Source organism: Triturus cristatus, chromosome 6, assembly GCF_964204655.1.
Source record: "Triturus cristatus chromosome 6, aTriCri1.1, whole genome shotgun sequence".
NCBI classification, from domain to species: domain Eukaryota; kingdom Metazoa; phylum Chordata; class Amphibia; order Caudata; family Salamandridae; genus Triturus; species Triturus cristatus.
The window spans coordinates 39,699,370-39,715,414 of NC_140589.1; the positions used below are offsets into that span (position 1 = coordinate 39,699,370).

Consider the following 16,045-nt stretch of genomic DNA (forward strand, 5'->3'; position numbering starts at 1 on the left):
TTTTGCTGTGAAAACCCAGAAACCTTTGGATTTCTAAAATCTGTGAATCAAAAAATGTATTAAGTCTATTCTTATTCTATGGTCCTACCTAAGCAATTACTTTCTATTGAAAGCCTGGTCAAACACAGGCTATTGATGTGTTGCGTTCTAGGTGGTAGTATCGCCAAGATGGAATTTATTTAGTTGAAATTTCTTGATAGGAAAGCAGAAAGGAGACACTTGAAATAACCAGCCTAATTTCAGAAGGCAGGTGGTTCTATAATGAATTTGTATTGTATTTTTTAAATTCTACGGGATGCAACTCTACAATTATGTGAAAATTGCTGAAGCGACACAATCGCATAACTGATCACAATTTAAAAAAAGAGAGGCATAGTGGATGAACCCAATTTTTCACACTGACATTTTTGAGAGAGAAGAGCTGAAAAAACTAACATTGAAATAATGGAATTTAATGAAATAAGAGAAAAAGTATATTGACAATTTCAAATAAATGAAAAATCTACAAACACACCTTTAATGAACATACCTATAAGTTGAAATAAACTTCTATAAATCAACATTGAATATATATAAGCTAATCAAAAGAGCAGTGAATACAAAAGTGAAAATATGTTCATGTCCAAATAAAAAAAATGTTTAAAAAAAGTAAGTGTGGCCTGCTCTTTTCTCCTATATACTAACAAATCAGAAAGGAAACAAAGTGTCTGAAGAATTCATAGTTTTCAGCCCCTAGCCACTGCCTCAATTCTCAGCATACAATCCCAAATATTTCTGAAAGATTGGAATACATAGATTGGCTGGCGCAATCTCCAAGAGATTTGGATGCAAACTCTAAGCACCACATTTTTTGCTGTGATAACCCAGAAACCTTTGGATTCCTAAAATCTGTGAATAAAAAATGGATTAAGTCTATTCTTATTCTATGATACTACCTGTGCACTTACATTCTACTGAAAGCCTGGTCAAAACACAGGCTATTGATATGTTGCTTTCTATGTGGTATCATCGCCAAGACGGTCTAGACAGTGTGCCTTGCAACCCTTTCTTGAGTGGCATAATGGATTAAAAAGAGAAAGATAAACTTTAATGCTGCCAATTAATTACCAGGTGCTGAGATTTGTTCAAGCACACCACCATCAGCTATTTGTGTTAGTATTCTAGTATCTGTGCGATTCTCTTTTACAGCTGTGTCTAGTTTTGTGGAAAACATATTTTTATTGGCTAGGAATGGATGGCCGCTATAATTGTCACTTCTTGCCTTTATTATGACAAGGTCATGATCCTCAATGCCTGTCTCTTCCTTAAGAGACAAATACACTATTCTGCCCAAAGAACATTACCAAGTGTGAGAGTCCACTCCTTTCTAGGTTAAAACCTGCATTTAGTCAATTTCCATATGTTTTTTTTTTACCTCTATTTGTGCGAAGCCCCTGGCTTGGGCAGAAATTAAAGGTCTTTGTATAGAGAACGTCGTTTTTCACAGCATGGCACTAAGGGGAGCACTTCTGATCAACATGTGATTGCTCTAAGATGTCATGATATTTATGCATTTGTTTTATCTTTTATTTTCTGTAGTTCCGTTTTCTAACCTTTTAGCGGTTGTTTAATGCTTCTGTTGACTGTTTTTCCTTGGATTGAAGGCCTTTCCGTAATGTGTCTCATTTTGCATAGCACCTGTGCAGGTTTACCAATGCAAGTAGCAATAAATACACACACACACACACATCTCTCTCTCTCTAGAAGTACCTTTTAAACATTAATTTTCACACAGGTAGCTTTTCATAGACATATTACTGTATTCCATGAGACCTCCTGATAAAAAAAACGGTAACTTAATCATTATGTACCAGAGCGCATAACATGATGTAGCATTTACTCTCATTTAGATATGATTGCCTGGTCATATTCGAAGCATTTATATTGTTTTTTTAACGCAATGTGTTTCAAGATTTTATCTAGCCATTTTTTCTTCTTGAAAACCTTGTCACATTCCATGCATTTGTAGGATCTTTACCCAGTGTGAATTTTCATGTGCAATGCTAGCACGGAATTTCTTTTAAAAGCTTTCCCACACTGAATACATTTGTAGGGTCTTTCATCGGAGTGGGTTCTTTGATGTTTTCTTAATGCACTTCCAGTTCTAAAAGCCTTATCACATGCAGTACAATTGTATGGTTTTTCACCTGTGTGGATTCTCTGATGACTCACTAGGCTTCCTTTTGTCTTGAAATCCTTATTACACACCATACACTTAAATGGTTTTTCACCAGTGTGATCTCTGTGGTGTAGCATTAACTGCACCTTTGAGATAAAACCCTGATCACAAATGCCACATTTATGTGGTTTTTCACCAGTGTGAATTCTCTGATGTAGCATCAGCAATGGTTTTAGCTTAAAAGTCTTATTACATTCAGTACATTCATATGGTCTTTCCATTGAGTGGGTTACACGATGTACTTTTAGGTACTGGTTAGAACTAAAAGCCTTGCCACATTCAGTACATTTATAAGGTTTTTGCTCACTGTGGGTTCTCTGGTGTAGCATCAGACATTGTTTTACTTTAAATGACTTGTCACAATCTGTACATTTAAATGGTCTTTCTTCAAAGTGGCATCTTTGATGTACCATTACTGCCCCAAGTGTCCTGAAAGCCATGTCACATTCAGTGCAATTATATGGTTTTTCCCCACTGTGGATTCTCTGATGTACGTTTAGGCATCTTTTTGTCTTAAAAGCCATGTCACATTCTGTACATTTATGAGGTTTTTCACCAGTGTGGATTTTCTGGTGTCTCAGTAGGGCTCGCTTTGTCTTGAAAGCCTTTTCACATTCACTACAGTCATATGGTCTGTCCTCAAAGTGGTTGCTCTCATGTACCATTAGATCTCTTGTTGTTCCAAAGCTTCTGTCACATTGTGTGCATTTATATGGTTTTTCACCGATGTGGATTCGCTGATGTGCCGTTAGTGCCGATTTTAGTGCGAAAGCCTTACCACATTCAGAACATTCAAATGGTCTCTCCATAGAGTGGATACTTTCATGCAGGTTTAGAGCCGTTTTTGTTTTAAAGGAATGGTCACACTTGGTACAAATGTGTGGTCGTTCATCTGTGTGGGTTCTCTGATGCACCATTAGATTACCATTTGTTCGAAATGCCTTGGCACATTTAGTACATGAATATGGTTTCACCCCAGAGTGGATTTGCTGATGTACAGTAAGTGCACGTTTTAATTTGAAAGCTTTTTGACATTCGATACATTGGTATGGTCTTTCATCAGTGTGGGTTATCTGATGCAGTTTCAAACTCAGTTTTGTCTTAAAGGCCTTGCCACATTTAGTACATTTATATGGTCTCTCCGCAGAGTGGGTTCTTTGGTGCAGGATTAGTTCCGTTTCTGTTTTATAGAACTGGTCACACTTAGTACAAACATACATTTTTTCATCTGTGTGGGTTCTCTGGTGCACCATTAGACGGGCCCTTGTTCTAAATGCCTTGCCACATTCAGTACATGGATATGGTTTCACCCCAGTGTGGATTTGCTGATGTGCCATAAGCGCACGTTTTAATTTGAATGCTTTTTGACATTCGGTACATTGGTATGGTCTTTCATCAGTGTGGGTTATCTGATGCAACATTAGCTGGTCCTTAGTTCTAAAACCCTTGGAACATTCAGTACATGTATATGGCTTCACACCAGAGTGGATTTTCTGATGCACCCTAAGTAAACTTTTTAGTTTGAAAGCCTTTTGACATTCAGTACATTGGTATGGTCTTTCATGAGTGTGGGTCATCCAATGCATTTTTAAACATTTTTTTGTCTTAAAGGCCTTGTCACATTCAGTACATTTAAATGGTCTCTCCGCAGAGTGAGTTCTTTGATGCAGTATTAGATTCATTTCTGTTTTAAAGGAATGGTCACACTTTGTACAACTGTGTGGTCGTTCATCTGTGTGAGTTCTCTGGTGCGCCATTAGCTGGTCCTTTGTTCTAAATGCCTTGGCACATTCAGTACATGTATATGGTTTAACCTCAGAGTGTATTTGCTGATGTACCACAAGTCCAGGTTTTGATTTGAATGCTTTTTGACATTCGGTACATTGGTATGGTCTTTCATCAGTGTGGGTTATCTGATGCTGTTTTAAACCCCGTTTTGACTTGAAGGCCTGGTTACATTCAGTACATTTAAATGGTCTCTCCGCAGAGTGGGTTCTTTGATGGAAGATTAGACTCATTTCTGTTTTAAAGGAATGGTCACACTCAGTACAAATGTGTGGTCGTTCATCTGTGTGAGTTCTCTGATGCACCATTAGATTGTCCTTTGTTCTAAATGCCTTGGCACATTCAGTACATGTATATGGTTTCACCCCAGAGTGGATTTGCTGATGTAGTGTAAGCATATGTTTTAATTTGAATGCTTTTTGACATTCCGTACATTGGTATGGTCTTTCATCAGTGTGAGTTATCTGATGCTGTTTTAAGCCCTGTTTTGTCCTAAAGGCCTTGTCACATTCGGTACATTTATGTGGTTGCTCATCAGCGTTAGCTCTCAGACGTCCTCCTAGATTTTGCTCCATTTTCGAGTCCTCACATTTGCTGCATATAAGATAGAAGAAAAACTTTGCTCATTTGATTCCTTAAAGTCTGTACATTATGTGCTTTTTTATCTGTTCCAATAGCTATACAACTGAAAAAAAGCCAAACATCTTCATAATGTGTACCAAAAAGGCGTTTTCTGGCATTGGAAGACAACACAGTCACCACTTTCTTTATGGCAAGTCCGTCAAGCTTTTAAAAATAAAGCCAACTTCTCCCCTCTGGCTGTCTGTCGGACACCTGTTAGATTGAGAGAGGAAAAAAACGAAATTTCATATGAATAAAATAAACATACCTCAGTTGTAATAATGTACATGAAATCACAAACAGGAACTGACTGCATTTACAAGTCAAGCTTACTAAAACCTTGAAAACACTACAAAGATATGAAGGACAAAGACAATTAGACATTCAGTATGCCTCAAGATAGATGAACAGACACTATGCTACATGTGATTAATTAGCCCTGCCTACAACTCAAATCTAGAATGCATATCCTGTTCACGTTAAGGAAAAGAAAATCTTTGCTGCAGCAAAGATTAAGCCTTATTCCCTTATGGCCCCCACCCAACATCTATACTTTTTTTGCCTTGGGATTTTTTTCTCCTGTTTGGATATAGGCTAATTAGGGAGTACAGGAATTATTTCTATGGCCATCAATTTCCCATAATCACATGGGTTATAGGTTTTGCACTGTTATAAGCTGAAAGGTCAGAGTGCAGAGCCAACGCATGTCTGGATATGGTGGAGCTCCCACTTCAAGCCATGGTCTGGCAGAGTAGAGACAGAATTCCCTATAATGCTGCAATCATCGTGAATTGAGACCCATAGGCACTCAATCAGATCGGTATGGAGGAACTGAGCTTGATATTTTATCTCACAGTGCTAGTATGCAGTCCTTTCACCTCACTGTAGATTTTGAAAATTGAAATGTGAATTTGGAGCTGCAAGGTCCCAACTTGTAACAAAAAACCCTATGAATATGAAAATCATCACTCAAGGTTGTATTGCACAGAGATACAATATAGCCTACCTCTATCAGTTAAAGCCTAGAGGGGCCCCACAGAAGCATTTGGCGATTAACAAAATGCACACATTTACAAAATGTAATTGATATTCCCAATTGAGTTGTGATGCTTCCAATCACATGGTTTATTCACCAAAATGCAACATGATGATAAACGTATACTTTGCAGCAAGTAGTTGTGTGCTGCATTCTTTGGTCTGCTTAACAAATCATTTGATTTCGGAGGAATCATCGGGTTAATAAGTGGGGAACCAAAATGCAGAACTTTGCACATCCTGCAGAACTCTGTGAAGGCAGCAGGACAGAAGCCATAATTGCAGGTCATGATTGTAACATGCTGAAGAGTTGGCCACCCCACATTCGTTACAGGCTCCTCTCTTCAGTACACATTATCCAAACTGCAATCATGCATATTGACATTTTGGCTTTCGTGGATTGAATGAGTACATTTTGTAAAACACATTGGGCCCCTGTGAGGTACCTCTTAAAAAGAAAACAAAATGTATGCTGGTGCAGGACAACAAGCGACAAGTGGGTGCAAGCTGTTGAATTACAAATCCACATGCAGTGAATAATTTATATTCTCTATCCTTAGACTAAAACCCAGGCATCACCTACACCATTTTCGCAACCACCCTACATCCCCACATTGCAGTGCTCATGCTATTGAGCATTCTAGGAATAACATGTTCCTATAGCAACACCAAGGCCCCATGCCATAAACACAACACATCTTCCCCTTTTAATTAAAAAACAAAAAGCTAAAATTAGGTAATACAGCAAAAGAATAAAATTTGCAAGTTAAAATAAAATGAGACACAGCTAAATAACACTATACGATTTGGTTGATATAAACTATCCCAATAAATGCAAGTTTAAATAAGAGACATCTGAAGGACTAAAAAGAACTGCACACAGAAGATCCCCTCAATAGTCCCAGAAAACAAGTACACTGAAAAGACTATTTACAACATTCAATGCCCCTCAGTACACAATTACCACAAAGTCAAAGAATCTAGGTTTCACAATTGGTCTTCCTATCCTGGATACCATAAGTTCTGTATGAATTTTCGCTCCAAGTTTCCCTAGAATCTGTTACACAAGATTCCTCAGCCTGGGTTTCCCTGGGTACCATTACATGATTCTTCTCACCCTGGATTTCTTTTCTCCAGTAATTATCATTGTCCCAATCATATATTCTTGCCTAAGAAATAAGATCCTTCTACCCCTAAAGAATCTGAAAACCTGCCCTTCCAGACAAGTCGCTTGTTTTTCACTTTTACAAAATCTCCAACCATGAGGTTGACTTTATTTACACCAGGTGTCTCATGAGCTACCAGTAGCTCGCAAAAGCCTTCAGAGTAGTTTCCAGCCAGGAGTTAATTTTTAACATAGAACCGTAATAAATAAGTGTTGTTTTCCTTTTAAAGTTATGGGAAGGTTATGTTTATTTTACTTTCTTATCAGGCTCCAGATAGCAGAGTCTGATAATGAGCAGTGCCCAATTCAGATTTATGACCCAAGTGGGTCACAGAGGTCAAGAACTGAGGCATTAACTGAGGTATTTAACTCTTAAATAAAAGGGGGAATGAGAACAAAATGATATTTCTGAATGATTTTAAATGAGAGAAAATTAAAATTAAGAATTAACTTGATAATTAAGGTGTCTCTTCATTTTAATTTTCTTCCTTTTCAAAGTGTCACATTTACAAACACAGACATTTCTCCCTGTAGGCTAGTAGACAAAGTGCCATATTTATAACTGAACAATACAATTATTTGGTTTCAAATGGAAAACATTTAAAGTGAAGAAAAATGTTCCTGTGAGCCAAGACTGGTCTGCCTTTTGCGATTTGGGAATTCAAATGTGCTATGCACTACTTCTTATGGGCTAGAACAGCCCGGGAGTTTTTGTAACACGAATTGTGTCAATTCTTCACAAAATTGCCCCCGATGCTCTGTCCTACGAAGAGGACATATACCTGACGGACAATAAATTAAACTCCCCCTTTGCCAGAATAGATTGCATAATATTCGGATTTGCTGAACTAGGCTACAAGTTCAAATTTAAAAATAAAGTCTAATATAGCCTTTTTCTGTGTCCTTTTCTTAGGGTAAAAACTAACCAACGATGGAAGAACCTTGCCCCTCATTTTCTGGAGAAATTAGTGCAATTGAATTCTACTAACACACTTAAAAAGTTGTAGTCTCGAGGGGAGGGTGCTAGTGAGCCCGGCTGCAAGATGGCTGCCACTCTGTTAGGCTCTGCCGGCTGGATGGGCTTTCCAGCATAATCTGGCAAGTCATGCAGGCATTGTACCCCCAAAACGAAGGTGACTGAGGCACACCTGCTGTGGTATAGGCTGATCTGGTCCGAGACATGCCAAGACCTGTATAATGGAAAGGAGGCTGGCGGAGCTGCGTGAGACGGCAAGATGGCAACTCCGTGCAATTCTGCATGAACACCGCTGTGGTGGAGCGGAGTTGGACTGTCTAGGACCTCAAGGTGTGTCCACATCTAGCCGCTGCCTCCCCCGGTCCTCGATCGGTGACAGGGGGACAAGTGGAACCAAGTGGAAGTCAAGTACCGCGCAGCAGCAGGGGCTGCGACCATGGTGCCCCGAGGGACGTGCTGAGGCATGCCGAGCGACGCGTAGGCCTTGCGGGGCTCAGATGACTGCGGTGACTGAAACGGCCTACATCCGAGCAGCCGGGTGATATGGATGAGGCCTGGGGCTCGACCCGGAGCCCGATAGAAAGATGGCGGAGGCAGAGCTGGAAGCAACGAAACAGTCAGGCCTGGGCAGCAGTGGTGTAGGAGAAGACGACGCAGCTTGGGTACCCGTCGCAGGGTCCGCGAGAGAATGGTTGGAGTGTGCCGATCCTGCAGCGACAGCCGGCCGGAAATCTGTGAGGCACTGAGTGGATCGCACCACTGGCTCCTGCCGCAGGCCGCAGCAGATAATCATTGCGGGCCCAACGTGAATGTGGCCCAGCTAGGGTAAACAGGCCCGAGGAGAGGTGGCTCTGGGAGTTCCTCTTTGATCCCAGAAGGTGAGAAGCACAGCGGGAGGCTGCTGGGCGGGATCGCTCAACTCCCTCCAACAAAGAATCGGCAAAGGCCGCTCGGCCTGGTGTGAAGTGACTGGGCGTGGCAGGGCCCGTGTGGCTCAATGTGAAACAGAGAGGGCCCCTATGCACTAACACAGCTCCTAGAGAAAAGGCGAAAAAGGCCGCCCGGATGATCGGCTGCGACCGGAGCACCCGGGTAGGTCCAGTAGGTGACAAAAGGGGACAGTGCAGCAATAAGAGCGCCCTGCAATGAACGCCTGCGTGAAGTCCCAAAAGACGGGGGTAGCCACAAGATTAGTGCAGGTCCACCAAGAATGCAGGCCTTGACCTGTAAGGCCTCTAGCTGCGACCACCTTGCGAGGGAAGGGGACAACGCCCTATCATTACTGAAGGTGGTGCCAAATCCAGCCACAGCTATCATCCCTTGACTGGCACCGTTGGAGACTGGGGTGCATTACAGGTAGCGTCACCGGGCCCCCAGAAGGACTCTGCATATAGCGGTGCAACGCAGCGAGAATATTTATCGCTGCCATAGCGCCGGTGCATTCCTTGGGGGTAATCAGGAGTGACAAGCCAACATGGGGAAAATGGATGCCCGGCAGTCAAAGCAATCCTTTGAACAACGTAGACCTCCCCGGGGTGCCCCTCCTTGTTATCCTACTCTTCACTCAATGCTGCGAGAATCTGATGTCCACCCTGATCTGAACCCTTTTCTTGAATCCATACAGCTACTATGGCTGGAAGAAGGCCACCACAGATATCTGGACAAGTCATTTTCAGAGGAGGAGGTAATAAGAGTGATCCGTGTCTTGCCAGAGGATGAGGCCCTGGGACTGGACGGACTGACTGGCGCTTTTTATAAAGAGTTCGTTCTGCTGCTGGCGCCATATCTCCTCAACATGTATGAGGAGTTGCTGGAGCTCCCAGCACTCCCGGAAGTGCTTATTATCACAATACTTAAACCAGATAAGGATACACTGCTCTGTGATTCCTACAGACCACGATCGATGATTAACCTGGATCATAAAATTCTAGCTAAATTAAATCGCGACACAGCTTCTCCCGCTGCTTCCCACAATGGTACGGCCCAATCAGTGTGGTTTTGTCCCCACAATTTAAGCACCTATTTCGGGACCATGCAAGAAATAATTCCCTTCCTCCTTCCCAGCTGCCGCAATTTTCTTGGATGCCACCAAGGCCTGTGATACCTTGGAGTGGCCGTATCTCTTTGCGCTTCAGCATTAGCCCTAAATTTGTAATACTAGTTGCCCTGCTTTACTCCTCTCCGACAACGAGGCTACGGATAAATGGAATAATCTCCTCCCCCATCATGGTGGCCCGTGGCACGAGACAAGGCTGCCCGTTGTCCCCCCCCCCCTCCTTTCTGCTATGGCCATGGTGACACTCGCTGCTCGCCTGAGACAGAACCACGTGCACCGCGGCCTAGCATTCCTCCAAAGAGTGATCCTGGTGTCGCTGTATGCGGACGACGTGACTATGTCAAGCGCCCGGCTGTGAACCTAGACCCCCTAATCGGGGAAATAATCAGATTTGGTGATTTATCAGGTATCACCATTAACTGGGGGAAGGCGGTTATTTTCCCGCTGACCTCGGTCACCGACCGGATCCAGTCAGAATACCCACTTATCTGGGCGGAGACCCCGGTGAAATATCTGGAAATCTGGCTCAGACTAAACAATGAGGAACTCTGGCGATATAATTAAGGGAAACTCATGGATTGGTTTTAGAGCCATTTAGGCCGCTGGACGGTATTACCGCTGTCCCTCGCGGGACGAATAACCATAGCAAAGATGGTAGTGCTCCCTAAGTTTCTGTGTGCATTGGTCAACCTCCTGCTACCCCTTAGAACTGACTTCAGGCGCAGACTGCATTCGAATGATCGCCCTTGCCTGGGCAAATAAACCCAGTGTCTCTTGGGAGATTCTGATGCTGCTTTTCGAGCCAAGGGGGCTGGGGTGCCCCAGACATGGAGTTGTACTACAACTGTGCGCAATCCCAGTTTGGGTTCTTCAGGCTCTTCCCGACCCAATTCATGGAGCACACTGCACCAGAACATGACCAGGCTGCTCCAACACCGCTACACATGGTCCTCTACAGACCACAGACAAAGCTGCGCTCGGATATATACATTGTGGGATGCACTGTTTGGGCATGGCGAGAGCTGAGACGCAGGGCACAACTACAGACAATGTTTGCCCCTTCAATGTCGTTGCAGAGACACCCGGCGCTACCTTTCTCTGGGGACACAGGAGTACGCCAGAGACTGAAGAAGCTCTGGTTACACACTATGGGGGAACGTGTTCCCCGATGGGTCCTTTATATCGCTGGACAGCGCGCTGTCGGGGAATAATAAAGGCTTACTTGACAGAATGACATACTACCAGCTCCGATTGCAGTTACAAGGCAATTTCGCCTCGTTCCCGATAGCGCCCACAACCTTTTAGGTTTTAAAGGACTTTCTAGGTAATCTGTCACTGCATAAAACTCATTACCAGGTAATATTAACCCCTTCAGTGCCCGCCCCTTTCCCCGCCCTGTGCCGGCCGTTGCATTAGCGGGCGGGGTTTATGACGAGCTGGTCTCGTCATGGGCACAGCGCAACCGCGGCCCATGACGAGACCAGCTTGTCACGGGCATTGAAGAGGTTAAGGCATGCAGCGCATGGCACCTATCAATGTCCCTTTGGCACGAAGCGAGTGGGAGGAGATATTGGGGATCACCATGGAAGATGATAAATGGGCTTACTGCTGCACGCAGGTCAGGGAGCTGTCCCCTACTACAGGTAGAGCGTGATCCACTTTAAGTTCATACACAGACTTTACAGGATACCGGAATGGTTGCACAAAATTGGCCTGAGGATGTGAGATGTGGGAGATGCTGGGCTTCAAATGCAACATTCCTACACCTGGCCTGGTCTTGCCTGGATATTGCAAAATAGTGTGAAACTACATTTGAGGAGCTGGAGGCGACGTTACCAGCACACCTTTGATCACTCCCATCTGGTTGCGTTGCTTGGGTATGTGCGCATCGTGCAGGTGACAAGCAGGAAATTAGAGGCTATGCTTCTACTGTTGGCCAAGAGGAGAATCACAATTTGTTGGGGCCGTTGCAGGAGTATGCGCGTGACTGACTGATTCAAAGACACAGCGTTCTGCCTACACAATCACACCCCTGGGATATCTGGGAACCGTTACAGAGCTACCTACGATCTTACTCACTGGACCAAAATGAGACCGTGACGGCAGGCGAGTAGGAAAGAATGGGGAAGACGGTACCCACTGGTGCACAGACAGTGCAGATCATGCAGCCTCAACACGTCACCTCTGGAGGCCAGAGAGCCCCCCCCCCTTTTTTCTCCTCCCTCCCCTCTTTTCTACTCTTTCTGTCTTCCCGCCCAGACTATGGGACCGGGGCACAATGACGTGCAAGGTAATGGGACAAAGGTATAGATCTCGTAGTTACCATTAGCAATCCAGAACTAAGAACACCATATATCTTGACTGTTTGAATGCACTTAACTATCCCCATGGAAAGGTAATGCTACTGAGTTACCTAATAAAAGTAATAAAATAAGCATTTGCAATGCAAAAGGTCTCGCATTCACACGAGCTATTGGCAAAGTAAAGGATAATACTTTTCATTTATGTTTTGAGTTTTAAAACAGAAACAAAAGGCGTCATTTCCAATACTAATAGCTTAAACTCTCGCAAATAAGAGACCTATTGCATTGCAATAAAGGGCCTTCTCGACCGCTTGTTTGATTGTAAAAATCAGAGGAAGAGAACAACCTGCGACATCTTCAAAGTAGTGATAAATAGCGCAGTGAAGATGTGTAAGTGTTGTAAATTTCACAGATACAAAGTGTGAAGTGAGAGTTACATATGATCCGAGCTATAAACACTAACAAAGCGCTCCAACACCTTTCACTCTGTGATTACACTGTCACGGCTCAGGAGGAAGAGCGGGATGGGGGGGGGGGGAGCTATTTCCTTCCCTCTCTGTGATTTGAGTGTGCAGTGTGGCATTACATAATGTCATTGCTATCTTTGGCCTACTAAAAACACTCCAGCTGTAGCAGGGTCCTGGCTTCACCTCCTGGTGCAGGGCGGCTGTACTTTATGGCAGGCATGGAGGGAGGGAGGTAGGTATGGTATCAGCTGCAGCTCCAGCCTCGTACAGTGCCCCTGCTATTACTAGTGAGCGAGAGGCTCTGAGGTGGTGGTATTGGTGGTGGGTTGGTATTGGTGGTGGCGGTATTGGTGGTGGTGGTACTGGTAAACACAGCGGGGAAGGAAGCGCTCCCAGCAAGGCTAGATTATGACAGGGATGTGTACCCATCCACACTCTGACCTCGGGAGCCAGGTAACAAGGGCAGCCAGGCCTCAAATCACCGCCCCAGACAAACTGCGCAGCTCTGAAAAGAGACACCCCATGAGCACGTCAGGCCAAATTCTAGAAAAGGGAGGGATTTAGGCAAAGGCAGTCACGTGTCAGGACTTGCCTAAAATAGAGCGCATATAACACAATCATGTCCCGAGACGGTTAAATCTGAGAACTGAAGAGCTTCAGCTGCAGTGGGAGACAGGGAGTCTCTTGTGCTGTGAAACCGAAGGTGAACAGACTTCGTTCTGGGAAGGAGGACTGTCTGTTCACTTTCGGGTTTCACAGCACAGGAAATTCCCTGCCTCCCACTGCAGCTGAAGCATTTGAGCTCGTCATTAACCATCCCGGGACAGTTAGCTTTTCACAGAAAGGAGACAAAATGTATCATTAAATTGCAAAAGTATGGTTATGCCGTGCCACATCGTGGTTTTGTTTCAAAATTACTAAAGTATGGGCACGTCATGCCCCATCAATTTCCTCTCCCTCCCAATCCCCCTCCCCCCTAGCCCTGCCGGACTTCTAAAACTGGGCAGCATTGAAAGTGTGAACGAAGGCTGTAAATATTAGGGTGAAATTCTACTACAAAAGCTCTTTTCACTTACCTGTTGGTGATTTAAAATATATTGAGATGTAAAGAGACCAGTAGTAGAACACCAGTGGATCAGCAGCTAAATCCTTCACAGCGAGGAGGTAAAACGCAGGATAACCTCGAGAGGCAAAGGACAGCAACCAAAGAAAAAATAGCAGCAAGCACGAGGCAAATGACAGGAGTGAAAAAGCGCCACATTACTAAAAGGTAGAAGAATGCAGGAACTTTATGCATGCAAATTTTGCGGCACTTCCTGCCATCTATGATGTTGTCCACTTCTTTGGTGGAATGTCAGTGGTGATGTTCCCATGTGCTGATTGGCTGCAGTGCTCCAATCTAAAAGCCCCATTTGAAAATGGTGAAGAAATACAGGAAGCAAACGTACTTGCGACGTAGGAGTGGACAGTGGGAAACAATCAAAGGTGAGATTTTTAGGGTGGGGTGCGCGCCCCCCGAGATGGTGATGCGCCCCAAACATTGAAGAACTCTGATATATAAAACATATACATCCACACACACACACGTAGGAAAATATATATTCATACAAATAGGCAACTTGTATACATGACTGTCTCACTACAGCTGCAGTGTAATTTGTGGGGCCTTTACTCATAAATATATCATCATAAACTTTATTTCGGTTGGGACCATAACAGAGCAAGTACAACAATTCATAATTAAAAAAACAAATGATTAAATACATGCAAATAATACATAGATGATCAGTTAAAATTGATACACAATTAATTGAAATTTTTCCCCTAAAAGTACAAGTAACAAGACAGTGAAGCACAAAATGCAACGGGGGCCAATCTCGAGAGTATAGTAAACAACGAGGCACACCGCAAAAGGTTACTTGTAGGCATAGTGCTAAAAGGTAAACCAGTTAAAACACAAGTTTCACAATCAGACAACAAATGAATATATAAAAGTTTAAAAGCTCCATATAAGAAAAATTAATGTTATTGCATTGTCCAGAGAATTAATGTTGCAGTTCCAGGACAGATCATCGAAATGTCCGCATAATGCCAAGAAACTTTGCAACAGCGCACACTATTAGTAGACTAGCGTCAGATTTTAAAATGCGCAGCACCTCTCAATGGCACCTAACACCAAAACGTTTACAAATGGGAGCTAGCCATTTGGCTATCTGCAATTGGTACAGTGGGCAATCGATTTCACGGCACAGACAGCCTGGGCAGTATTGTAAATCAGTGAGTGGTGAGCTACAAGAGGCTGTAAGAGCATTTACTGGAAGTGAACCGAATCTCAATTGCATGAACAGCCTCCTGTCCAGAGGGATTGTAATAACATCCAAGTAAGATTCGTATGAGGCAATCGGTTTGAACTCCATACTCTGTGGTTAAGCAGCCCCAGGTGAGATTGAGAGGGAGGACTGGGCCACCAAATGCCAATACTGTTTATTTTCTTTTTAGGAGTTCCTTGGTGGACAGCCAATCGCAATCCCTAGATTCCCACAAGCCCTCTAGGCCAATTGCAGTGAGCAAGGATTTCACTTCCTGAAGCCAGTTGATCTTCTAGAAACAATCAATTGTCTGCACTTCATAAAGAGCAGCAGCATATGGAGACAACTCGGGCATTGATTTTAGGTGAAGCCAGAATAATAGGGGGCGTAATTTGGCCTTCTCGGCAATAGTAGCCCGTCCCATGTCCAGTCTGCAGGAGCTAAACTAGGGTCCTCAAAAACGTATTCTCTGTTGTCATCATGCCTTCCAGCTTTTCAAATCCTCACAGTTCCGCTCCATACAATACTGAACATATTGCCTTGCACTCATACGTGGAGAGGTGTTTCTACCAGTTTACTATGAGAGGACCTATGTTCATTGGTCAAAGCCCCCGCTATCCGTCTGTGTTGCAGGGTGCACTTCGCTATCTGGGGTTTCCAGGACATGTCCTCAGAAAGAGTGATCCCTAGATAATCAGTGGTACTCATTCTCTCCAGCGAGAAACCACCCAATGTTAACTTCCCTCTAAATGACTTATGTGGGTTCAGTTTTAAGAGCTTTATCTTGGAAGTATTGACCTCTAGGCCCGAGAGTCACAGAAGGCCTTAAATCGATCTATGAGCAATTGTAATCCACTGGGGGTCTTCGAGACCAGCAAGGTATCGTCAGCGAACAGCAGAGTGACAACTTTGTCACCACCTAGAGTTGGGGAATCTGCGGGGTCCTCAGAAAGGTACTGGAGTACTCAGTTTATGAATAGCGAGAAGAGTGTAGGTGCCAGTACGCAACCCTGCCGGACCCCCCTGTTGACTTTAGTTTGATCAGTGAGTTGCCCTTGATTGGCCCAGCGAACCCTTGCGTAGTTAGCAACATGAAGGCGGATGACAAGT

The 16,045-nt window shown here is 43.8% G+C and overlaps 1 protein-coding gene across 1 annotated transcript in view; it reads right to left on the reverse strand.

The window, feature by feature from the left end:
* Positions 1 to 434: 434 nt before the first annotated feature.
* LOC146813720 (uncharacterized) overlaps positions 435 to 16,045 on the reverse strand; it is an 83,409-nt gene continuing 67,798 nt past the window's right edge. Inside the window, exon 2 of the mRNA XM_085610205.1 lies at positions 435 to 4,837. Coding sequence (XP_085466331.1) covers positions 2,014 to 4,578 — 2,565 coding nt within the window. The 5' untranslated portion in view covers positions 4,579 to 4,837 and the 3' untranslated portion in view covers positions 435 to 2,013. The remainder of the gene's footprint in view (positions 4,838 to 16,045) is intronic.